This window comes from Rhinopithecus roxellana, chromosome 12, assembly GCF_007565055.1.
Source record: "Rhinopithecus roxellana isolate Shanxi Qingling chromosome 12, ASM756505v1, whole genome shotgun sequence".
Lineage (NCBI taxonomy): Eukaryota > Metazoa > Chordata > Mammalia > Primates > Cercopithecidae > Rhinopithecus > Rhinopithecus roxellana.
The window spans coordinates 4,918,095-4,943,132 of record NC_044560.1 but is presented as its reverse complement, the minus strand read 5'-3'; the positions used below and the strand labels follow the sequence as shown (position 1 = coordinate 4,943,132).

General features: G+C 48.8%; 1 protein-coding gene and 1 non-coding gene across 2 annotated transcripts; both read left to right on the top strand.

Annotated features, from left to right (window-relative positions):
- The first annotated feature begins 898 nt into the window (after positions 1-898).
- RBP7 (retinol binding protein 7) lies at positions 899-24,279 on the top strand. The gene is made up of 4 exons (XM_030912910.1): positions 899-1,078; positions 14,050-14,228; positions 15,124-15,225; positions 24,040-24,279. The coding sequence occupies exons 1-4, from the start codon at positions 1,006-1,008 to the stop codon at positions 24,088-24,090; spliced, it is 405 nt and encodes a 134-aa protein (XP_030768770.1). The 5' UTR covers positions 899-1,005; the 3' UTR covers positions 24,091-24,279.
- LOC115892583 lies at positions 9,008-9,115 on the top strand. Its single transcript, XR_004052449.1, has one exon. It is a non-coding gene; the product is annotated as a small nucleolar RNA U13 (small nucleolar RNA).
- Positions 24,280-25,038: the final 759 nt, after the last annotated feature.

Genomic DNA, 25,038 nt, shown 5'->3' with positions numbered 1-25,038 from the left:
GGCAGGAGAATCGCTTGAACCCAGGAGGCGGAGGTTGCAGTGGGACGAGATTGAACCACTGTACTCTAGCCTGGGAGATAGAGTGATGCTCCTTCTCAAAATAAAATAAAATAAAATCAGTCAATCACAAAAAAAAATAGAAAAAAAGATAACAACAACAAAAAAAAAAATCAGTCAATCTTGGAGCCAGCATTTCTAGGCGGTGTTTGTGGCTAATGTTGTAGGTTCGCTCATATTCCCACCCCTTCTCCTTTGCTTTTCTCTGCTCTGAGGCTAAATGCTGGAGACTAGATTCCCCAGGCCCCCTTGCAGTTAGAAGTGGCATTGATACAGTTTTGGCTAATGAAATGTATACAGAAACCTGCTGGGTAATTTTTTTTCTTTTTTCCAACTATCCAGACTTCAAGGACATGGGGAGGTTTGTGCTGCAGGGATACTGACCGGATCCCTTTTCCCCACCTTGAATGTGGATGTCCTGGCTGGGAACCCAGTTGCCAGCTCATGACCAGGAGGTAACAAGCAGGAACGAAAGGCCACCACGCAGGTGCGGTGTTACCGAGGTGCGAGTCATCACCAGCAATCACTTCTCTCAGGACTGCTTGTTAAGAAAAATAAACTCCTGCTTATTGAGACCATGAGAGTTACGTTGAGGGGTATATCGTTATTTGAAGCTGACAACATTCAATGCCATGAGATTGAAGGTCATCCCTGGGTCATTAACATATAAGCAGGGAAGAAAGTGTGGCCCGAAACAGTCTGGGGCATGAGAAAGCAGTAGGAGAGGAAGCCCCAAGAAAAGCGGGGAGCTGCCGCACGGCGGGTAGAGCCAGGAGCAGCGGGCGGAGGCGGCCGGGAGCGCAGCGGCTTCTAGCGGCGAGAGGGACCCACTCGGCCCCACCTGCGCCTCCCGCGCGCGCGCGGCCCACCCGTCCCGCCCCGCCTGGTTTATAGGGCCCGGCCCGAGCCTCTGGTCGCCCGCCGGAGTTTGTACTGCGACCTCCGACCATGCCCGCCGACCTCAGCGGTACCTGGACCCTGCTCAGCAGCGACAACTTCGAGGGCTACATGCTGGCCCTAGGTAGGGTGGAGGGGAGGCGGCGGGGGCGCGGGGCTCGCCGTCTGTCTTGGGGTCGGGCGAAGGCGGCCGGGCCGGGCCTGTAGGTACGTCCGCTGTCAGTGCCTTCGCCCTGCGGCGCCCAGCGTCGCCCAGTCGCCCCGAGTCCGCCGGTCTTTGGCGCCTCCGTCCATCGGGCCCGGGACCCCAGTCCTTCCGTCCCCCAGTGCATCCTTCCCCGCGCCCACCCGCCCCTGTCCCCACGGCCGTCTCTCCACGCCCCGTCCCCCCGGCCGCCGGTACCCCGCCCGTCCGTCCCCGCGTCCAGCCCCACGTCCGTCTCTACCCGCACGCGGCAGACCCGCGGAGACTGCAGACTGGGGGTCCGGCCGGGGAGGAGACGCCCCGGACCGAAGCCTCCGCCCGGCGGCCCTCCCCTCAGCCGCCTTCCGCACGGGCCCCGGGACCCCCGGCGCGCCATGGCTCCCCCAGCGAGGTCCCGCGGCGCACCCGGAGCCGGTCGGAGACGCAGAATCCCGGAACCCGCGGACGATCCTTCAGGTCCGGGCGCGCGCGGGAGTGCAGAGCCTGGTTCGGTCCCAGGCGTGCCCGACCGCCGCCTCCCGCCAGGGCTGGCGGCCCGCGGCGTCCTGGCTCCTGCGGGCCCCCGCTGCGCTTCCCGCCCTCATCGCGGTGCCGACGGTGCGCGGACTCTCAACTCACTGCATCCTCCACCTCCCCGGTTCAAGAGATTCTCCTGCCACAGCCTCCCAAGTAGCTGGGATTATAGGCGTGCGCCACCACGTCCGGCTAATTTTGTACTTTTAGTAGAGACGGGGTTTCACCATGTTGGTCAGGCTGGTGTTGAGCTCCTGACTTCTGGTGATCCACCCCACTCGGCCTCCCAAAGTGCTGGGATTACAGGTGTGAGCCACCGCGCCTACCACGAGTGTAGTTTTTCTTGTAGCTTTAGGACTCTGGGAAGTTGCCGTGCCGGCCGATCATTGAACCCTTGACCCGTAGGCAATTTTTGTTTTCTTAACCTTAGGGTCCATCTTAGTTGATAAAGGGGCATTTATTTTGGTCTTTCATATCCCAAGAAATAAGAGTGTTCCTCTGGGTATGGGAAAGGCACCTCTCACTTGAGAGTCTTATGATCTTCAGAGGAAGAGCGGAGAATTCTTCTATGGACTGCTTCAGGGAAGAGGGGCAGAAGAAGGTCTGAAGGGGACCTTCCTGCTTCTGTTATTTCCTCAAATGCCAAGTGATATGGTTTGGCTGTGTCCCCACCCAAATCTCATATGGGAGTTATAGCTCCCATAATTCTCATGTGTTGTGGGAGGGACCTGATGAGAGATAATTGAATCATGGGGGCGGTTTTCCCCATACTGTTTTCGCGGTAGTGAATGTGTGAATGTCTCATGAGAGCTGATGCTTTTATGAGGGGTTTCCCCTTTCATGTGGCTCTCATTCTCTCTTGTCTGCCACCATGTAAATCGTGTCTTTGCCTTCTGCCATGATTTCTGGGCTTCCCCAGCCACGTGGAACTGTGAGTCGGTTAACCTCTTTTTCTCTATAAGCTACTCTCTATAAGTTCTCTATAAGTTACTCTTTTTCTCTGTAAGTTACTAAAGACATACTCTTGGGTATGTCTTTATCAGCAGCATGAAAACGGACTAATACATTAAGGTGCCATGTTTTGAGGTACTCTATCCTGAAACCCATAAATCCAAAAGTTTTCTGAAAACCAGCAACTGTGTTTCAACTTCAGATCTAATTTGTTAAAGTACTAAGTGCTTACATCAATTTGTTAAAGTGCTAAGTACTTAGGTCACACTTACAGCACTGAAGTGGTTGTTTACATAATACTGTAATACTTTTTTTTTTTTTTTTTTTTTGAGATGGAGTCTCACTCTGTCACCCGGCTGGAGGGCAGTGGCGCCATCTCAGCTCACTGCAAGTTCCACCTCCCAGATTCACACCATTCTCCTGCCTCAGCCTCCTGAGTAGCTGGGACTACAGGCGCCCGCCACCACACCTGGCTAATTTTTTGTATTTTTAGTAGAGACGGGTTTTCACCATGTTAGCCAGGATGGTCTCGATCTCCTGATCTGGTGATCCGCCCGCCTCGGCCTCCCAGAGTGCTGGGATTACAGGTGCGAGCCACCGCGCTCAGCCATAATACTGTAATACATTTTATCTTAAGAATTGAGTGGGGCTGGGGTGCGGTGGCTCACACCTGTAATCCCAGCTCTTTGGGATGCCAAGGTGGGCAGATCAGGAGGTCAGGAGTTTGAGACCAGCCTGGCCAACACGTAAGCCCTGCCTCTACTAAAAGTACAAAAAATTGGCAAGACATGGTGGCATGCACCCGTAATCCCAGCTACTTGTGAGGCTGAGGCAGGAGAATTGCTTGAACCCAGGAGGCGGAGGTTGCAGTGAGCTGACATTGCGCCATTGCACTCTAGCCGGGGAGACAAAGCAAGACTCCATCCTGAAAAAAAAAAAAAATTAAGCTAGCAGACTGGGCACGGTGGCTCATGCCTGTAATCCCAGCACTTTGGGAGGCCAAGGCCGGATGGATCACCTGAGGTCAGGAGTTCGAGACCTACCTGGCCAGCATGGTGAAACCCCATCTCTACTAAAAATATAAAAATTAGCTAGGCATGGTGGCTCATGCCTGTAGTCCCAGCTAATCGGGAGGCTGAAGCACGAGAATCACTTGAACCTGAGAGGCGGAGGTTGCAGTAAGCCCAGATCACGACACTGCACTCTAGCCTGGGCAACAGAGTGAGACTTGGTCTCAAAAAAAAAAAAAAGTCAATAAGAAAAAAAAAAAAAAGAAAGAATTCAGCTAGCAATTCTGAATTTTACTGATTTATGGGAATATATAATTTAATTTAAATGTATATGTTTGTTCGTATACATGTAAGGAAAATACATTCCATAAAAAATCACAAATATATACTTAGATCTTTAAATTGTAGGGTCTAGGAAAATAATAAATGATCGCCTCTTTTTCTTTTTTCTTTTTTTTTTTTTTGAGACAGAGTCTGGCTCTGTTGCCCAGGCTGGAGTGCAGTGGCCGGATCTCAGCTCACTGCAAGCTCCGCCTCCCGGGTTCCAGCCATTCTCCTGCCTCAGCCTCCCGAGTAGCTGGGACTACAGGCGCCCGCCACCTCGCCCAGCTAGTTTTTTTTTGTATTTTTAGTAGAGACGGGGTTTCACCGTGTTAGCCAGGATGGTCTCGATCTCCTGACCTCGTGATCCGCCCATCTCGGCCTCCCAAAGTGCTGGGATTACAGGCTTGAGCCACCGTACCCGGTGATCACCTCTTTTTCATTGTTGTTGTTGAGATGGAGTCTTGCCTGTTAGAGTGCAGTGGTGCAATCTTGGCTCACCGTAACCTGTGCCTCCCGAGTTCAAGCAATTCTCTTGCTTCAGCCTCCTGAGTAGCTGGGATTACAGGCGCCCGCCATCTCACCTGGCTAATTTTTGTATTTTTTTTTTTTTTTTTTTTTTGAGACGGAGTCTCGCTCTGTCGCCCAGGGTGGAGTGCAGTGGCCGGATCTCAGCTCACTGCAAGCTCCGCCTCCCGGGTTTACACCGTTCTCCTGCCTCAGCCTCCCGAGTAGCTGGGACTACAGGCGCCCGCCACCTCACCCGGCTAGTTTTTTTTTATTTTTAGTAGAGATTGGGTTTCACCGGGTTAGCCAGGATGGTCTCGATCTCCTGACTTCGTGATCCGCCCGTCTCGGCCTCCCAAAGTGCTGGGATTACAGGCTTGAGCCACCGCGCCCGGCCAGAGTTTTACCATCTTGGCCAGGCTGGTCTCGAACTCCTGACCTCATGATCCACCCGCCTTGGCCTCCCAAAGTGCTAGGATTACAGGCATGAGCCACCGTGCCTGGCCAATTACCTCTTTTTTATTAGTAGAAGTGAGGTGAATGCCTGTTGGCAGTGATGCTAAGGGTCAAATAAGTCACCAGCAAATACACAGCACACATCTCATGATGTGCTCCAGCTGGCATCTCATTTGAGGGCAGAAAATCACTCCCTTTTGTCTAAAAACTAGCGTTCAGGAACTGATCCTGCAGCTCCCACCCGGGCTCTGGTATCACTCTCTGCCAGCATCTGCCAAACTGCAGTGAGAAGAACGGCAACTTGTCTTTGAACAAAGAAGAAAGGTTACTTGGGGTTTTTTGAGACAGTGTCTTGCTCCGTCGCTCAGGCTGGAGTGCAGTGGTGCGATCACGGCTCACTGCAGCCTTGAATTCCTGTGCTCAGGCGATCCTCCCACCTCAGCCTTCCAAGTAGCTGGGACAACAGAAGCATTCCACCACACTTGGCTAATTTTTCAATTTTTTTGCAGAGACGATGTCTTGCTATGTTGTCCAGGCTGGTCTCAAACTCCTGGCCACATGCAATCCTCCTGCCTCAGCCTTGCTTGGGTTTTAATATTTGGAGCTAACCTGGGATTTGGGAGTTCCTGGTGTACCCCCACAGTAGCCAAGAACACCGAGGGTGCAGTTATTCAGGAATGGAGAAGCCCTATGTTAATGCCCATATATATTGACCAACTTGTGCAGGTCCTCGTCTTTAGTCCTGTTATGAACCCGAGAAGGTGGTGGTGGTACCAACTTGCCCCAGGTTACTGTATACACTGGGATATATTTAATTAATTAATTAATTAATTTTTGAGACAGAGTCTCGCTTTGTTGCCCAGTCTGGAGTGCAGTGGCATGGATCTTAGCTCACTGCAACTCCGTCACCCAGGTTCAAGCAATTCTCCTGCCTCAGCCTCCCAAGTAGCTGAGATTACAGGCGCACAGGCCCCACACCCAGTTAATTTTACATTTTTAGTAGAGACAGGGTTTCACCATGTTGCCCAGGCTGGTCTCAAACTCCTAAGCTCAGGTGACCTGCCTGCCTCGGCCTCCCCAAGTGCTGGGATTACAGGCATGAGCCACCGCACCTGGCCCTACACTGAGATTTAAAGGGATCCCCTCTTGCCTTCAACCCACATCACCTTAAGATTAGAAGTGGCTTTGAGATTAAAGGTTAATATAACCATCTGAAGCTTAGATAAGTGTACATTTGTGTGGACTCCTTTGAAATCCTACCCTCAAGTGTAAATGCTCACACATTTGTAATAGCATGTCATCGGACTGTTCCCTCCTACTTGAATGTCTTTTTTTTTTTTTTTTTGAGATGGAGTCTGAGATCTGGCCACTGCACTCCAGCCTGGGCGACAGAGCGAGACTCTGTCTCAAAAAAAAGAAAAAAAAAGAGATGGGAGTCTCGCTCTGCCACCCAGGCTGGAGGTGCAGTGGCGCGATCTCGTCTCACTGCAAGCTCCGCCTCCTGGGTTCTCGCCATTCTCCCGCCTCAACCTCCCGAGTAGCTGGGACTACAGGCGCCCGCCACCATGCCTAACTAATTGTTTGTATTTTTTTAGTAGAGATGGGGTTTCACCATGTGAGCCAGGATGGTCTCGATCTCCTGACCTCGTGATCCGCCAGCCTCGGCCTCCCAAAGTGCTGGGATTACAGGCGTGAGCCACCGCGCGTGGCCTCAAATGTCTTATTTTCTATATAACACAATCTAACGGATGAAAAAGCATGGCTTGACCTGGTTAACAGCCTTATGAGGAATATAGCCTTTTGGACTGTTGAGGTCCTAGTAAGTGTGAACCTGGTAGAAAGTAACCAGAACTTATGCCAATGTATTCATTTTATTTTATTTTTATTTTTATTTTTTGAGATAGGATCTCACTTTGTTGCCCAGGCTGGAGTGTAGTGGCACCATCTTGGCTTGCTGCAACCTCCTCCTTCCAGGCTTAAGCAATCCTTTCACCTCAGCCTCCCCAGCAGCCAGGTCTACAGGTACAGACCACCAAGCCCAGCTAATTTTTATTTTATTTTTTGATAGAGATGCGGTTTCACCATGTTGGCCAGGCTGATCTTGAACTCCTTGCCTCAAGTGATCTGCCTGCCTTGGCCTCCCAAAGTGCTGGAAATTACAGACCTCAGCCACTGTACCTGGCCCAGAACTCAAGCTAATTCAAAGTAAGTTTTGGTCTTAGAGCCCAAACTTGGCAGGCCAGCCTTGGCAGGGTGCGGTGGCTCAAGCCTGTAATCCCAGCACTTTGGGAGGCCGAGACGGGCGGATCACAAGGTCAGGAGATCAAGACCATCCTGGCTAACACAGTGAAACCCCGTCTCTACTAAAAAATACAAAAAAACTAGCCGGGCGAGGTGGCGGGCGCCTGTAGTCCCAGCTACTCGGGAGGCTGAGGCAGGAGAATGGCGTGAACCCGGGAGGCGGAGCTGGCAGTGAGCTGAGATCCGGCCACTGCACTCCAGCCTGGGCGACAGAGCGAGACTCCGTCTCAAAAAAAAAAAAAAAAAAAAAAAGAGGCCAGCCTTATAGCTGCAAATCTGTGAAGTAACAATGTTGCAACATGGTAGTGAGGTAGGAAGCAGGGCTCAACTCCAGAAGCCAGGCTTGGGACAGCGGACCAAACTGAGGACTAACTAAAACAGGGATGGGATGGAAGCAGCTTTCCATAAAACACATACAACAGTGTGCCATGTCAATTTACCGTTGCCATGGCAACACCTGGAGTTAGCACCCCTTTCAATGACCAGAGGACCCAAAAGTTACTACCCCTTTCCTAGAAATGTCTGCATAAACCACTCCTTAGCTGGGTGTGGTGGCTCAGGCATGTAACCCCAGCACTTTGGGAGGCTGAGGTGGGTGGATCACCTGAGGTCAGGAGTTCGAGACCAGCCTGGCCAACATGGTGAAACCCATCTCTACCAAAAATACAAAAATTAGCCGGACATGGTGGTGGGCACCTGTAGTTAGTCTCAGCTGAAGGGGTGGGCTGCCCCTCCACACCTGTGGGTGTTTCTCGTTAGGTGGAACGAGAGACTTGAGAAAAGAAATAAGACACAGAGACAAAGTATAGAGAAAGAAAAGCGGGGCCCAGGGGACCGGCGCTCAGCTTACAGAGGACCCACGCCGGCACCGGTCTCTGAGTTCCCTTAGTATTTATTGATAATTGTCTTTACCATAAAAAAGATAAGGGAGTGGCTGGACAATAGGATCACTGTAGGGAGGAAATCAGCAGTAAGACATATAGACAAAAATCCCTGTAACATGAATAAGTTTAAAGGAAAATGCTGTGCGTTGAGATGCATATGCAAACTCTCCATAAACCTTTTAGCAGCATTGCTCCAGCAAGTCCCACCTTATTCCTAAAGGCGGTTTTCTCCTTGCTCAGTAAACAAAGCACACAATGGGTTTTACACGGAGATGTTCCATTGCCCAGGGACGGGCAGGAGACAAATGCTTTTCTCTTACTTGAGATTAAGAGAATGGTGATGACCTTTAACCATCAAGCAGCCTTTAGGCACTTGTTTAACAAAGCACATCCTGCACAGCCCAATATCCATTAAACCTTGAGTCACCACAGCACATGTCTCTTGCAAGGACAAGGTTGGGGGTAGGGTCACAGATTAACAGCATGTCAAATACAGAACAAAATGGAGTCTCTTATGTCTACTTTCTATATAGACACAGTAACAGGCTGATCTCTCTTTCTTTTCCCCACATCAGCTACTCAGGAGACTGAGGCAGGAGAATCACTTGAATCCCGGAGGCAATCAGTGAGCCAAGATGATGCTGCCATTGCACTGCCACCCTGGGTGACAAGAGCAAAACTCTTATCTCAAAAAACAAAACAAAAACAAAAAACCACTACTTACCCTGCATATAACTAGAAGTGGGTATAAATATGACTACAAGGCCGGGCGCGGTGGCTCAAGCCTGTAATCCCAGCACTTTGGGAGGCCGAGATGGGCGGATCACGAGGTCAGGAGATCGAGACCATCCTGGCTAACACGGTGAAACCCCGTCTCTACTAAAAAAATGCAAAAAAAAAAAACGATCCTTTTGTAGTTCATGACGTATGATGATTGGGTGTTCACACGTTTGTGTGAGATGTGCCACCTTATTGAATCCTTGTTATGACATTGGCACATTTCCCGTCTGACCTGAAAAAAAAAAAAAAAAAAAATGCAAAAAAAAAAAACTAGCCGGGCGAGGTGGCGGGCGCCTGTAGTCCCAGTTACTCAGGAGGCTGAGGCAGGAGAATGGCGTCAACCCGGGAGGCGGAGCTTGCAGTGAGCCGAGATCGCGCCACTGTACTCCAGCCTAGGGGACAGAGCGAGACTCCGTCTCAAAAAAAAAAAAATGACTATAAAACTGCCCTGAGCTGCTACTCTCTGCCATGGGGTAGCCCTTTTCTGCAGGAGCAGTCACAGGGTTGGGACACTGCTTCTTCAATAAAGCTGTTTTCTTCTGCCTCTGGCTTGCCCTTGAATTCTTTCCTGGGCAAAGCCAAGAACCTTCGCAGGCTAATCTCCACTCTGGGACTCACCTGCCCCACATGAGTAGTGCAGATTGTAAATTTACTAACAACAGATTGCCTCACATATTTTATTTTTTATTTTTATTTTTATTTTTTTTATTTTTTTTTATTTTTTGAGACGGAGTCTTGCTCTGTCGCCGGGGCCGGAGTGCAGTGGCCGGATCTCAGCTCACTGCAAGCTCTGCCTCCCGGGTTTACGCCATTCTCCTGCCTCAGCCTCCGGAGTAGCTGGGACTACAGGCGCCCGCCACCTCGCCTGGCTAGTTCTTTGTATTTTTAGTAGAGACGGGGTTTCACCGTGTTAGCCAGGATGGTCTCGATCTCCTGACCTCGTGATCCGCCCGTCTCGGCCTCCCAAAGTGCTGGGATTACAGGCTTGAGCCACCGCGCCCGGCCTATTTTATTTATTTATTTATTGAGATGGATTCTTGCGCTGTCACCTAAGCTGGAGTGCAGTAGTGAGATTTCAGCTCGCTGCAACCTCCACCTCCTGCGTTCAAGAGATTCTTCTGCCTAAGCCTCCAGAGTAGCTGGGATTACAGGCATCCCCCACTACGCCTTACTAATTCTTATATTTTTAGTAGAGATGGGGTTTTGCCATGTTGGCCAGGCTGGTCTCGAACTCCTGACCTCAGGTGATCTGCCGGCCTCAGCCTCCCAAAGTGTTAGGCTTACAGGCGTGAACTACCACGCCCAGCCTGCCTCACAGATTTTCTGTTTGTTTTTTTAGACGGAGCTTTGGAGTTTTGCTCTTGCTGCCCAGGTTGGAGTGCAATGGTGCAATCTTGGCTCACCACAACCTCTGTCTCCCGGGTTCAAGCAATTCTCCTGCCTCAGCCTCCTGAGTAGCTAGGATTACAGGTATGCGCCACCACGCCCGGCTAATTTTGTATTTTTAGTAGAGACGGGGTTTCTCCATGTTGGTCAGGCTGGTCTCGAACTCCTGACCTCAGGTGATCTGCCCGTCTCGGCCTCCCAAAGTGCCGGGATTACAAGCGTAAACCACCACGCCCAACCAGATTTATGTATGTATGTATGTATGTATGTATGTATGTATTTGTTTATTTGAGATGGAGTTTTGCTCTTGTTGCCTAGCCTGGAGTGCAATGGTGCAATCTTAGCTCACTCAACCTCTGCCTCCCAGGTTCAAGTGATTCTCCTGCCTCAGCCTCTGGAGTAGCTGCGATTACAGGCATGCACCACCACACCCAGCTAATTTTGTAGTTTTAGTAGAGACAGGGTTTCTCGATGTTGGTCAGGCTGGTCGTGTTAGTCTACTTGCCTCGGCCTCCCAAAGTGCTCGGATTACAGGCATGAGCCACCGTGCCCGGCGCCTCAAAAATATTGAAAGCATAACTGCTTAAAATCATGACTCTAAAGTCATTGTTAGTCTAAAGTTATTGGGTTTTGTTTTGCTTACATAATAGGGTTTAAGGAAAGTCAGCAGTAAGTTTGGCTTGGTCATATTAATAATAGGAAATGAGCCTGGGTAACATGGTGAAACTTCATGTCTAATGAAAGAAAAATTAAAAAATTAGTCGGGTGTGGTGGCACATGCCTGTAGCCCCAGCTACTTGGGAGCTGAGCTGAGAAGATCTCTTGAGCCTGGGAAGCAAAGGCTGCAGTGAGCCAAGGTCCCACCACTGCACTCCAGCCTGGGCAACAGAATGAGACCCTCTCTCAAAAAAATAATAGTAATAGGAAGTGATTTTAAAGTTTTGGTGTCAATACTTAAATATTGTTGAAAACCAGTAAAGCCTGGATCATATTGCATCTCAAACTAAAAACTGGAGTTCTAGATTTAAACAAATACACGCAGGCTTTTTTATTTGCAGCTGAGACCATAGGCATGCATCACTATGCCCAGATGGTTTTTGAGATGTTGGTTGGTTGGTTTGTTTGTTTTTGAGATGGAATTTCACTCTGTCACCCAGGCGGAGTGCAGTGGCTCGATCTGAGTTCATGGCAACCTCTGCCTCCTGAGTTCAACTGATTCTCCTGCCTCAGCTCAGCCCAAGTGTGAGCCAGCATGCCCAGCCTCAGCTGTTTTTTTTTTTTTTTTTAAATAGATATGGGGTCTTGCTATGTTGTCCAGCCTGGTCTTGAACTCCTGGGCTCAAGTGATCCTCCCACCTTGGCCTCCAGAAGTGTTGGGATTATAGGTATGAGCCACTGCGCCTGGCTACAAAAATTTTTTCTTAGGATGAGGACATTTATACTATTGTTTTATTTTTGGTTGTTGTTGTTTGGGGTTTTTTTGAAATGGAGTCTTGCTCTGTCACCTACGCTGGAGTGCAGTGGCACAATCTCGGCTCACTGCAGCCTCCACCTCCTGGGTTCAAGTGATTCTCCTGCCTCAGCCTCCTGAGTAGCTGGGATTACAGGGGCGCATCACCATGCTCAGCTAATTTTTGTTTTCTAGAGATGGGGTTTTGCCATGTTGCCCAGGCTGGTTTTGAACTCCTGACCTCAGGTGATCCACCTGCCTCTGCCTCCCAAAGTGCTGGGATTACAGGCATGAGCCACCGCGGCCAGCTAGAATCACATCTCATCTCTAACTCCTCTCCTCCTCCCTCTCCCTAATTCTGCTGCAGCTACCCTAGGCTCCTCAGAGTTCCCAAAACACACTGACACACCCTTCCTCAGACTCCCAGGGCTCCCTGGATTTCTGCCTTAAACTATTTTCCCAGAAATCTGCGTGGCTTGATTCTTCTTTCAGCTCCCTGCTGAGTTGTCACCTGGCCATTATTTAAAATAGTGGTGTTTATTTCTAGCTACATAATATGCTCAAAGGCACTAAGTGGAACTGGGATTCCAAACCCTGATCTTCATCTTCTTAGCATTCCATGTTTCCCTGTGGAACTCTTTTTTAAAGCTTATTCAAGATTTCTAGCTGAGCAGGGTGGTTCACGTCTGTAATCCCAGCACTTTGGGAGGCTGAGGTGGGAGGATTGCTTGAGCCCAAGAGTTCGAGACCAACCTGGGCAACATAGTGAGACCTGATCTCTACAAGAAAATATTTAAAACATTTCCAGGCATGGTGGCATGTGCCTGTAGTTTCCAGATATTCGAGAGGCTGAGATAGGAGAATCACTTGAGCCTGAAAGGTTGAGGCTGCAGTGAGCCATGATTGCACCACTGCATTCCAGCCTGGGTGACAGAATGAGATCCTGTCTCGAAAAAAAAAAAAAGATAGGCCGGGCAGCGGGCGCGGTGCCTCAAGCCTGTAATCCCAGCACTTTGGGAGGCCGAGACGGGCGGATCACGAGGTCAGGAGATCGAGACCATCCTGGCTAACACAGTGAAACCCCGTCTCTACTAAAAAATACAAAAAACTAGCCGGGCGAGGTGGCGGCGCCTGTAGTCCCAGCTACCCGGGAGGCTGAGGCAGGAGAATGGTGTGAACCCGGGAGGCGGAGCTTGCAGTGAGCTGAGATCCGGCCATAGCACTCCAGCCTGGGTGACAGAGCGAGACTCCGTCTCAAAAAAAAAAAAAAAAAAAAAGAGATTTATAAATACGTTGTAGTACATAGCTGGGTGTGGTGATGCAAGCCTGTAATTCCAGTCACTCAGGAGGCTGAGGCAAGAGAATTGCTTGAACCCAGGAGTGGAGGTTGCAGTGAGCTGAAATCGTGCCACTGTTTTCCCCAACCTGGGTGACAGAGTGAGACTGTGTCTTGGAAAAAAAAGAAAAAAAGAAAAAAAAAAAGGTATATATGTGTGTGTGTGTGTGTGTGTATGTGTGTGTGTGTGTGTATAGAGAGAGAGAGAGAGGTATATACATGAATCCAGTGGTTTTTTAGTTTTGTTTTCATTGTTGTTGAGAAACTGTTCAAATGCTCTCTTAATTCAAAGTGTAAATACGTAAGGCAGAAAAAGGCAGAGTTGTGACTGAGGCTGGATTGGGGGGCCTAAACCCTGTCCCTTTGATTTTTTCTTTCTTCCTTTTTTTTTGAGATGGAGTCTCTCTCTGTTGCTCAGGCTGGAGTGCAGTGGTGTGATCTCAGTTCACCGCAACCTCCGCCTCCCGGGTTCAAGCAATTCTCCTGCTTCAGCCTCCCGAGTAGCTGGGGTTACAGGCATGTGCCACCATGCCCGGCTAATTTTGTAGTTTTTAGTAGAGATGGGGTTTCTCCATGTTGGTCAGGCTGGTCTCAAACTCCTGACCTCAGGTGATCTGCCCTCCTTGGCCTCCCAAAGTGCTAGGATTACAGGTGTGAGCCACCGTGCCTGGCTGACAGTTTATATTTTTTTATAGAGACAGGGTCTTGCTATGTTGCCCAGGCTGGTCTCAAACTCCTGAGCTCAAATAATCCTCCTGTCTCTCTGTCCCAAAGTGCTGGGATTACTGTACCTGGCATGTGCAAACTTTTTAGTCAGGCTGTGGTTGGCAGTTTGCCAAGACGGTTCCCTGTAGATCTGATTTCAGCAGCAAAAAACATTGAAGTTGTACAGGAAGTGCTAACAATTACATGCAGTGATTTCGAGAACAGCTGCCAAATTCTTCACTTTTGCATCTCAAGCGAATGTTCAAATATTTTTAAAAATTATTTTTAAGGTATTGACTTTGCCACTCGTAAAATAGCCAAGTTGCTGAAGCCACAGAAAGTGATTGAGCAGAATGAGGATTCTTTTACCATCCACACGAACAGCAGCCTAAGGAACTATTTTGTGAAATTTAAAATTGGAGAAGAATTTGAGGAAGATAACAAAGGCCTGGACAACAGAAAATGCAAGGTAAATTTTAAAACAATGCCAGGTGTGGTGGATTACGCCTGTAATCCCAACACTTTGGGAGGCCAAGGCAGGCAGATCACCTGAGGTCGGGAATTCGAGACCAGCCTGGGCAACATGGCAAAACCCTGTCTCTACAAAAAATTCAAAAATTGGCCGGGCGCGGTGGCTCATGCCTGTAATCCCAGCACTTTGGGAGGCCAAGGCGGGCAGATCACGAGGTCAGGAGATGGAGACCATCCTGGCTAACACAGTGAAACCCCGTCTCTACTAAAAATACAAAAAAAAAAAAAAAAAAAAAGTAGCTGGGCATGGTGGCGGGCACCTGTAGTGCCATCTACTCAGGAGGCTGAGGCAGGAGAATGGCGTAAACCCGGGAGGCGGAGCTTGCAGTGAACCGAGATCACCCCACTGCACTCCAGCCTGGGCGACAGAACGAGACTCCATCTCAAAAAAAAAAAAAATTCAAAAATTAGGCGGGGGGCCGGGCGCAGTGGTTCAAGCCTGTAATCCCAGCACTTTGGGAGGCCGAGACGGGCGGATCACGAAGTCAGGAGATCGCAACCATCCTGGCTAACACGGTGAAACCCCTGTCTCTACTAAAAAATACAAAAAAACTAGCCGGGCGTGGTGGTGGGCACCTGTAGTCCCAGCTACTCGGGAGGCTGAGGCAGGAGAATGGCGTAAACCCGGGAGGCGGAGCTTGCAGTGAGCCGAGATGGCGCCACTGCACTCCAGCCTGGGCGACAGAGCGAGACTCTGTCTCAAAAAAAAAAAAAAAAAAAAAAAAAAAGCAATAAGTAGGCTGTTAATTTTGCAAGGCTAGCTTGGCATTCTACTTGGTAACACTTGAGGATCCTGCCAGGGCACGCTAACATTTTCTCCTCTCCTGATGCAGAGCTTGGTTATCTGGGACAATGACAGGCTCACCTGTGTCCAGAAGGGAGAAAAGAAGAACAGAGGCTGGACCCATTGGATCGAAGGAGACAAACTCCACCTGGTATCCACCACATTTTGTTTTCAGTGAGATGATACGGTATTAAAGGATACATCAGGCCGAGCGCGGTGGCTCACGTCTGTAATCCCAGCATTTTAGGAGGCTGAGATGGATCTATCACTTGAGGTCAGGAGACCAGCCTGGCCAACATGGTGAAATCCCATCTCTACTATTTTTTTTTTTTTTTCGAGACAGAGTGTCGCTCTGTTGCCAGGCTGGCGTGCAGTGGCACGATCTTGGCTCACTGCAACCTATACTTCCTGGGTCCACGCGATTCTCCTGCCTCAGCCTCCCGAGTAGCTGGGACTACAGGCACGCACCACCACACCCAGATAATTTTTGTATTTTTAGTAGAGACGGGGTTTCACCGTGTTAGCCAGGATGGTCTCAATCTCTTGACCTCATGATCCTCCTGCCTCGGTCTCCCAAAGTGCTGGGATTACGGGCATGAGCCACCACCACACCTGTCCCATCTCTACTGAAAATACAAAAATTAGCTGGGCATAGTGGTGCATGCCTGTAGTCTCATCTTATTTTATTTTATTTTTTTTTTTTTTGAGACGGAGTCTTGCTCTGTCGCCCCGGCTGGAGTGCAGTGGCCGGATCTCAGCTCACTGCAAGCTCCACCTCCCGGGTTCACGCCATTCTCCTGCCTCAGCCTCCTGAGTAGCTGGGACTATAGGCGCCCGCCACCTCACCTGGCTAGTTTTTTGTATTTTTTAGTAGAGACGGGGTTTCACCATGTTAGCCAGGATAGTCTCGATCTCCTGACCTCGTGATCCGCCCGTCTCGGCCTCCCAAAGTGCTGGGATTACAGGCTTGAGCCACCGCGCCCGGCCTGTCTCATCTTATATTAAATGAAACAGTCAAATATTCCAACAGAGGCAGGAAGATAACATGCAAATACTCATGGAACAATTCTTACCTTTTCTATGTAATAGCTACTTTATGTATACATAGATATACATAGATAAATATAGTAGCTCACATCTTTGGAGTGATGATTTGGGGCCCAATTACTGTGCTCAATCCTTTGAGTGCATTATTTCATTTAATTTTCATCACAATCCTGTGAAAAGGACACTATTCTTCCCATTCATAATTAAATTGGAATTTTGAAATTCCCCAAGGCTACTGTCAAAAGCATCAGAATCCAGTTTAAAAGTGTTTATTCAGACCGGGCGTAGTGGCTCACGCCTGTAATCCCAGCATTTTGGGAGGTCGAGGTGGGCGGATCACGAGGTCAGGAGATCAAGATCATCCTGGCCAACTTGGTGAAACCCTGTCTCTATTAAAAATACAAAAATTAGCTAGGCGTGGTGGCACGTGTCTGTAATCCCAGCTACTCAGGAGGCTGAGGCAGGAGAATCGCCAGAACCAGTGAGTCGGAGGTTGCAGTGAGCTGAGATCACACCACTGCACTACAGCCTGGTGACAGAGGCCGTTTTTTTTTTTTTTTTTTTTTTTTTTTGAGACGGAGTCTGGCTCTGTCGCCCAGGCTGGAGTGCAGTGGCCGGATCTCAGCTCACTGCAAGCTCCGCCTCCCAGGTTCACGCCATTCTCCTGCCTCCGCCTCCCAAGTAGCTGGGACTACAGGCGCCCGCCTCATCGCTGGGCTAGTTTTTTGTATTCTTTAGTAGAAACGGGGTTTCACTGTATTAGCCAGGATGGTCTCGATCTCCTGACCTTGTGATCCGCCCCGTCTCGGCCTCCCAAAGTGCTGGGATTACAGGCTTGAGCCACCGCGCCCGGCCGTTGACAGAGGCCATTTAAAAAAAATGAATAAATAAGGGTTTATTCAGGCAGGAAGCCAAAGACAGCCATCCAGGAAATACAGACTCCAAAGGAATGTGGTCAGTACACCCAAGCTGAAAAGTTAATGTCTTACTTTTTCTTTTTGAGACGGAGTCTCTCCCTCTGTCACCCAGTGTCACCCAGGCTGGAGTACAGTGGTGCGATCTCAGCTCACTGCAACCTCTACCTCCCAGGTTCAAGCGATTCTCCTGCCTCAGCCTCCCGAGTAGCTGGGATTACAGGCATGCACCACCACACCCAGCTAATTTTTGTATTTTTAGCAGAAATGGGGTTTTACCATATTGGCCAGGCTGGTCTTGAACTCCTGACCTCAAGTGATGAGCCCCCCTGGGCCTCCCAAAGTGTTGGGATTACAGGTGTGGCCGCTTGTAATAAAAATTTAATTTCTTGGAATATGACTCTTGGAGTTTTTGTTTTTCTTCTTTTACTTTTTATTTATTTATTTATTTGAGCCAGAGTCTTGCTCTGTCGCCCAGGCTGGAGTACAGTGGCGCAATCTCGGCTCACTGCAACCTCCGCCTCCTGGGTTCACACCATTCTCCTGCCTCAGCCTCCTGAGTAGCTGGGACTGTAGGCACTCGCCACTACGCCTGGCTAATTTTTTATATTCTTTAGTAGAGACGGGGTTTCACTGTGTTAACCAGGATGGTCTCGATCTCCTGACCTCGTAATCCGCCCGCCTCAGCCTCCTAAAGTGCTGGGATTACAGGTGTGAGCCACCGCACCTTCTTTTACTTTTAAGCTGTTGGACTTGAGGTGTTTTTCTTTAATGGCTTTATCAAGGTATACTTTATGTACCAAAAAATGCACCTGTTTTAAGTGTACAGTTTGATAATTTCTAGTAAAGATATACAGGTGTACAACCATTCCCATTATCCAGTTTCAGACAAGTCAATCACTCCAGAACATTCCCTAGAGACAATGTGCTGACAACTATTATTTTATAGCCTTTTCTTTTTTGTTTTTTGTTTGGTTTTGTTTTGTTTTTGAGACAGAGTCTTGCTCTGTCGCCCAGGCTGGAGTGCAGTGGCATGATCTCAGCTCACTGCAAACTCTGCCTCCTGGGTTCAAGCAATTCTCTTGTCTCAGCCTCCCAAGTAGCTGAGACTACAGGTGCATGCCACAACACCCAGGTGCATACCACAACACCCAGCTAATTTTTCTGTATTTTTAGTAGAGACAGGGTTTTACCATATTGGTCAGGCTGGTCTCCAACTCCTGATCTCAGGTGATCCACCCACTTCTGCCTCCCAAAGTTCTGGGATTACAAGCATGAGCCACCGCGCCTGGCCTATTGTCATTTGTATTTTTGAGAGTCTCTCTCTGTCACCCAGGCTTGAGTACAGTGGTGCGATCTCAGCCCTCTGCAACCTCTACCTCCTAGGTTCAAGGGATTCTCCTTCCTCAGCCTCCCAAGTAGCTGGGATTACAGGCGCCTGCCACCATGCCCAGCTAAATTTTTTTTTTTTTTTTTTGAGACGGAGTTTCGCTCTTGTTGCCTAGGCTGGAGTATAATGGCGCGATCTTGGCTCACCGCAACCTCCGCCTCCGCCTCAGCCTTCCCCAGTAGCTGGAATTACAGGCATGCACCACCATGCTGGGCTAATTTTGTATTTTTAGTAGAGACGGGGTTTCTCCATGTTGGTCAGGCTGGTCTCGAACTCCTGACCTCAGGTGATCCGCCCACCTTGGCCTCCCAAAATGCTGGGCTTACAGGCATAAGCCACCGGGTCCCGGCCATGCCCAGCTAATTTTTGCATTTTTAGTAGAGACAGGGTTTTGCCACGTTGGCCAGGCTGGTCTCAAATTCCTGACCTCAGGTGATCCACCCGCCTCGACCTCCCAAAGTGCTGGGATTACAGGCATGAGCCACCCCGCCCAGAAAGGTCTTACTTATACAGATAGAAAACAAATAAATTTCGCAGGATTACATTTTCTATACAAAGCTGTTTTATGAGTTACAGGAATTTGATTAGTTACCACTCAGTTTTTTCCTTTTTCTTTCCAGTTTAAAGAATATATTTATTTTATTTTTCTTCCCCCTCATTCTTGCTGTCATCTTAAGAGTATATTTAACATTCCATCTTAGACAGTGTGATAGTCACAGGTGTTTGTATAAGAGAAGGAAAAAGGGCCGGGTGTGGTGGCTCAAGCCTGTAATCCCAGCACTTTGGGAGGCCGAGACGGGCGGATCACGAGGTCAGGAGATCGAGACCATCCTGGCTAACACGGTGAAACCCCGTCTCTACTAAAAAAAAAAAAAAAAAAAAAAAAAAAAAAAGTACAAAAAAAAGCAAGAGAAGGAAAAAGTTCACCTGCTTTGGGAAATAAAAGAGAGAAGAAACAGGGAAGTGAGTCTATAATTAAGACCAACAGTAGAGGGAAGTCTTCTCTGGTGCCGTTTAGTCTTTTACAAAACAGTGTAGGTAAAGAAAAAGGCTAATCTATAACCAGAGAAGTTAAGGTTATAGCTGTCTAGGTTACAGCTGCCTTTAACATGACTCAGGTCCTGGCCGGGCGCGGTGGCTCACGCCTGTAATCCCAGCACTTTGGGAGGCCGAGGCGGGAAGATCACGAGGTCAGGCGATCGAGACCATGGTGAAACCCCGTCTCTACTAAAATTACAAAAAATTAGCCAGGCGCAATGGCAGGCGCCTGTAGTCCCAGCTACTCGAGAGGCTGAGGCAGGAGAATGGCGTAAACCCGGGAGGCGGAGCTTGCGGTGAGCCGAGATTGCGCCACTGCACTCCAGCCTGGGCGACAGAGTGAGACTCGGTCTCAACACAAACAAACAAACAAAAAACGTGACTCAGGTCCCGTAATCACATTCCTTTAAGACTCAAAATAATTTAAAGTTTCATCAGCTTTGATTGTGAATTACGTGTTTTCACACTGTAGAGTGAAGATTCAAATACAGGTGGGAGAAGAATGTGTGCTCTCAGCTCTGTCACTGTGTGTGTGAAATCTAGGTGAGACCCTTGAAAACAAAATTAGAGCAGTTTCCTTAAAGTTGGATCTGGGTAGTCTTTGATTACAAAGGCCCTGAAGATATTTTGATTCTAGATGGACAAATCTCACACTCTTCTGACAATAAAAAAGCACTTTGGGAGGCTGAGGCAGGGCGGATCACCTAAGGTCAGGAGTTCGAGACCAGCCTGGCCAACGTGATGAAACCCCGTCTCTACTAAAAATACAAAAATTAGCCAGGCAGTGGCAGGCGCCTATAATCCCAGCTACTCAGGAGGCTGAGGCATGAGAATCGCTTGAACCCAGGAGGCAGAGGTTGCAGTGAGCCAAGATCATGCCACTGCACTCCAACCTGGGGCATAGAGCAAGACTCTGTCTCCAAAAAAAAAAAAAAAAAAAAAAAACAAAGTAAGAAACTTGTCTTCACAAATATGTAATATGGAATTTCAAAGAAAATACACATACGTTTGAGGATTTAGATTAGTTGGTTGTAAGAGGTGGTGTTCAAGTTATGCACAACAGCTGGGTGTGGTGGCACTTGCCTGTAGTCCCAGTTACTGGATAGGCCGAGGCAGGAAGATTGCTTGAGCCCAGGAGTTTGAGTAAAGGCTGGGGAACATAGGAAGAGCCTGTCTCTAAAAAAAAAAGAAAAAAGAAAAGAAAAGGAAGGCTGGGCACCATGGCTCACACTTGTAATCCCAGCACTTTGGGAGGTCGAGGCAGATGGATCACCTGAGGTCAGGAGTTCGAGACCAGCCTGGCCAGCATGGCGAAACCCTGTCGCTACTAAAAATACAAAAATTAGCCTAGTGTGGTGGCAGGCACTTGTAATCACAGCTACTTGGGAGGCTGAGGCAGGAGAATCACTTGAACCTGGGAGGAGGAGGTTGCAGTGAGCTGAGATTATGCCACTGCACTCCAGCCTGGGTGACAAGAGTGAAACTGTCTCAAAAAAAAAAAAAAAGACAGATAGCAAATCATTCTTCTCTAGCATATCCAGGAAATCTGCCCAAGCAGGGCACAGAAGTACTTTGGTCTAAGGATACTCATGGAATGATTCTTACTTACCATATGTTTTGGTTATTTTTTTTTGAGACAGAGTCTTACTCTGTCACCCAGGCTGGAGTGCAATAGCTTGATCTCGGCCGGGCGCGGTGGCTCAAGCCTGTAATCCCAGCACTTTGGGAGGCTGAGACAGGCGGATCACGAGGTCAGGAGATCGAGACCGTCCTGGCGAACACGGTGAAACCCTGTCTCTACTAAAAAATACAAAAAACTAGCCGGGCGAGGTGGTGGGCGCCTGTAGTCCCAGCTACTCAGGAGGCTGAGGCAGGAGAATGGCGTGAACCCCGGAGGCGGAGCTTGCAGTGAGCTGAGAGATCCAGCCACTGCACTCCAGCATGGGTGACAGAGCGAGACTCCGTCTCAAAAAAAAAAAAAAAAAAATAGCTTGATCTCAGCTCAATGCAACCTCCACCTCCTGGGTTCAAGTGATTCTCCTGCCTCAGCTACCTGAGTAGCTGGGATTACAGCAGCCCAAAACCACACCCAGCTAATTTTTGTATTTTTAGTAGAGACGGGGTTTTTCCATGTTGGTCAGGTTGGTCTCAAATTCCTGACCTCAGGTGATCCACCCCCCTCAGCCTCCCAAAGTGCTGGGATTACAGGCATGAGCCACCGTGCCCAGCCACAATATATTAAAAATTATTTAGTTTCTGGGTTTGGTGGTTCACTCCCGTAATCCCAGCACTTTGCGAGGACACAGCAAGAGGATCACTGGAGTCCAGGAGTTTAACACCAGCCTGGGCAACATAGTGTGACTCTGTCTACAAAAAATTGGCTGGGGGCAGTGGCTCATACCTGTAATCCCAGAACTTTGGGAGGTCAGGGCAGGTGGATCATCTGAGGTCAGGAGTTGGAAACTAGCCTGGCTAACATGGTGAAACTCTGTCTCTACTAAAAAATACAAAAATTAGCTGGGTGTGGTGGTGGGCATCTGTAGTCTGCGCTACTCAGGAGGCTGAGGCAGGAGAATCGCTTGAATCCAGGAGGTGGAGGTTGCAGTGAGCCGAGATCCACTGTTGCACTCCAGCCTAGGCGACAAGAGCAAGACTCCATCACAAAAAATAAAAATAAATATTAGCAGGGCGTGGTGACAGGTGCCCATAATCCCAGCTACTTGGGTGGCTGAGGTGGGAAGATTACTTAAGCCCAGGAAGTTGAGGCTAAGGTTAGCCATGACTGCACCACTGCATTCCAGCCTGGGTGAAGGAGTAAGACCCTGTCTCAAAGTTAAAAAAAAAGGTCTTTTGTGTGCTAATGACATGACTGGCTACTGAGGGTCCTTAGATAGTTTCAGGATGGGGTTGGTCACCAGAAAATCTAAGGCATGATTAGAGGGTTGGAACTTTCAACCTCATCCCTGAGGGAAGAGGGGCTGGAGATTGAACTAATCACCAATAGCCAATGGCTGAATCAATCATGGCTACGTGCTGAAACATCCACTAAAAACTAAACCACAGGGTTTGGAGGGCTTCCACATTGAATGGTGAACATTCATGTGTGTGGTGAATACACTGAGGTGCTGGAGGGTTGCATGCTTCCCCTTCCTACTTTGCCCTATGCGTCTCCTCCATCAGGCTCTTTCTTTTTTCTTTTTTTTTTTTTTTTGAGATGGAATCTTGCTCTGCTGCCCAGGCTGGAATGCAGTGGCGTGATCCTGGCTTACTGCAACCTCTGCCTCCTGGGTTCAAGTGATTCTCCTGCCTAAAGTCTCCTGAGTAGCTGGGATTACAGGCATGCACCACCTCACCCAGCTAATTTTTGTATTTTTAGTAGAGACAGGGTTTCGCCATGTTGGCCAGGCTGCTCTTGAACTCCTGACCTCAGGCGATTCACCCGCCTCGGCCTCTCAAAATGCTGGGATTACAGGCGTGTGCGCCCAGCCCCATCAGGCTGTTTCTGAGTTGTTTATTTTATAATAACCTGGTAATAGTAAGTGAAGGGACTTTCTGAGTTTTGTGAGCCCTTCTAGCGAATGATCAAGCCCAAGGAGGGGTTGGTTGTGGGAAAACCTGATTTGTAGCTGGTCAGTCAGACATATGGGAGGTCCGAAAATGTGATGGGTATCTGAAGTTGGAGGCACTCTTGGGAGACTGCATCCTTAACCTATGTGGTCTGTGCTAACTCTGGGTTGTTAGTGCCCGAATTAAGTTGGTTTACTGGACACTCAGTTGGTGTCAGAGAGTTGGAGAAGTGGGACTAGAAAAGACACCACACAACTGGTGTCAGGAGTTTAAAAACTCACACATTTGGTGTCAGAAGTATTGAGAGTAGGCCAGGTGTGGTGGCTTATAACTGTAATCCTAGCACTTTGGGAGGCTAGGAGTTCAAGACCAGCCTAGGGGCCAGGCACGGTGGCTCATGCCTGTAATCCCAGCACTTTGGGAGGCCGAGGTGGGCAGATCACGAGGTCAGGAGTTCAAGAACAGCCTGGCCAACATGGTGAAACCCCGTCTCTACTAAAAATACAAAAATTAGCAGAGCATGGTGGTACATGCCTGTAATCCTAGCTACTCGGAAGGCCGAGGCAGAAGAATTGCTCGAACCGGGACCCAGGAGGCGGAGGTTGCAGTGAGCTGAGACTGTGTCACTGCACTCCAGCCTGGGCTACAGAGTGAGACTCCATCTCAAAAAAAAAAAAAAAAAAAAAAAAAAAAGACCAACCTAGGCAGTGGCGAAACCCTGTCTTTACAAAAAACACAAAAATTAGCCGGGCATTGTGGCACATGCCTGTAGTGTCCCAGCTACTTGGGGCACTGAGGTGGGAGGACAGCTTGAGCCTGGGAGGCAGAGTTACAGTAAGCCGAGATCTCACCACTGTACTTAGCCACGACGACAGAGTAAGACCCCATCTCAAAAAAGAAAAAAAGTGTTCCAGAAAAGGGTTAAAATAAAATAAAAAATAAGTGTTGAGAGTAAAAACAGACCAAATGCAACCTCATCTTTCTTTTTCCCTTCCTCCTTACGCCCTAGGAAATGTTCTGTGAAGGTCAAGTGTGCAAACAGACATTCCAGAGAGCCTGATCCATATCCAGCAGCAGAGCCCACTTGTGGCTGCAGCTTTATGCCAAATTATATTGCAGACTGAACAGATGTTTATCCATCCCATTCGGTGATGAGGACTCATGGCTGGAGAGAGCCACACAGCCTGTAACCTGAAGTCATCTAGATTATGGGGAAACTGCTCAGCTTCAATAAACCTGTCCAAATGACTCTGAAGTTTTTCCTTTTCAATTTAGGAAATCCCAGCATTTTAAAAAACATTTGAAAGCCTTCTAGGTGCACAAGAGACACACCAATGAATAAGCTATCATTCCTGCCTTCAAGGCTAGTGAGGAAGCTGGCCAAAACAAGCAACCTGAGCAGCTACCAGGGCTCTAGGGGTGGGAGGCAGATGACTCTGAGGGATGGGCAGGTGGTGACATTGACAGGGGTCTGGGATGGTGATTTTTGTTTCTTTCTTTTTCTTTTTTTTTTTTTTTGAGACAGAGTCCTGCTCTGTCACCCAGGCTAGAGTGCAGTGGCTCCATCTTGGCTCACTGAAACCTCTGGCTCCCGGCTTCAAGCAATTCTCCTGCCTCATCCTCCCAAGTAGCTGGGATTATAGGCATGTGCCACCACACTTGGCTAATTTTTGTATTTTTAGTAGAGACAGGGGTTTCACCATGTTGGCCAGACTGGTCTTGAACTCCTGACCTCAGGTGATCCACCCACCTCGGCCTCCAAAGTGTTAGGATTACAGGCGTGAGTCACTGCGCCTGGCCAGCAGTTCCTCTTTTTTTTTTCAAACAAGATTTAGAATCTTCCCAAGGGTAGTTTAGAGAAAGGAAAATCCAAGACAGGAAATCAGAAGCTATTCATGAGGAGGAAAATAACCTTAATAATGGCAAAGTTACACAAATAACAAACCAGAAAGGAATCATTTCAGAAGCCAGGAATTCAACCCGAATCACCCTTGTCAAAAGACAAAGC

What these genes read in the sequence shown, in the direction of transcription:
- RBP7 (XM_030912910.1), top strand. Translation starts at nt 1,006, where the DNA reads ATGCCCGCCGACCTCAGCGGTACCTGGACCCTGCTCAGCAGCGACAAC. An exon ending in TGGACAACAGAAAATGCAAG is followed by an intron (nt 14,229 to 15,123) that starts GTAAATTTTAAA and finishes CTCCTGATGCAG; the next exon opens with AGCTTGGTTATCTGGGACAA. An exon ending in AAGGAGACAAACTCCACCTG is followed by an intron (nt 15,226 to 24,039) that starts GTATCCACCACA and finishes CTTACGCCCTAG; the next exon opens with GAAATGTTCTGTGAAGGTCA.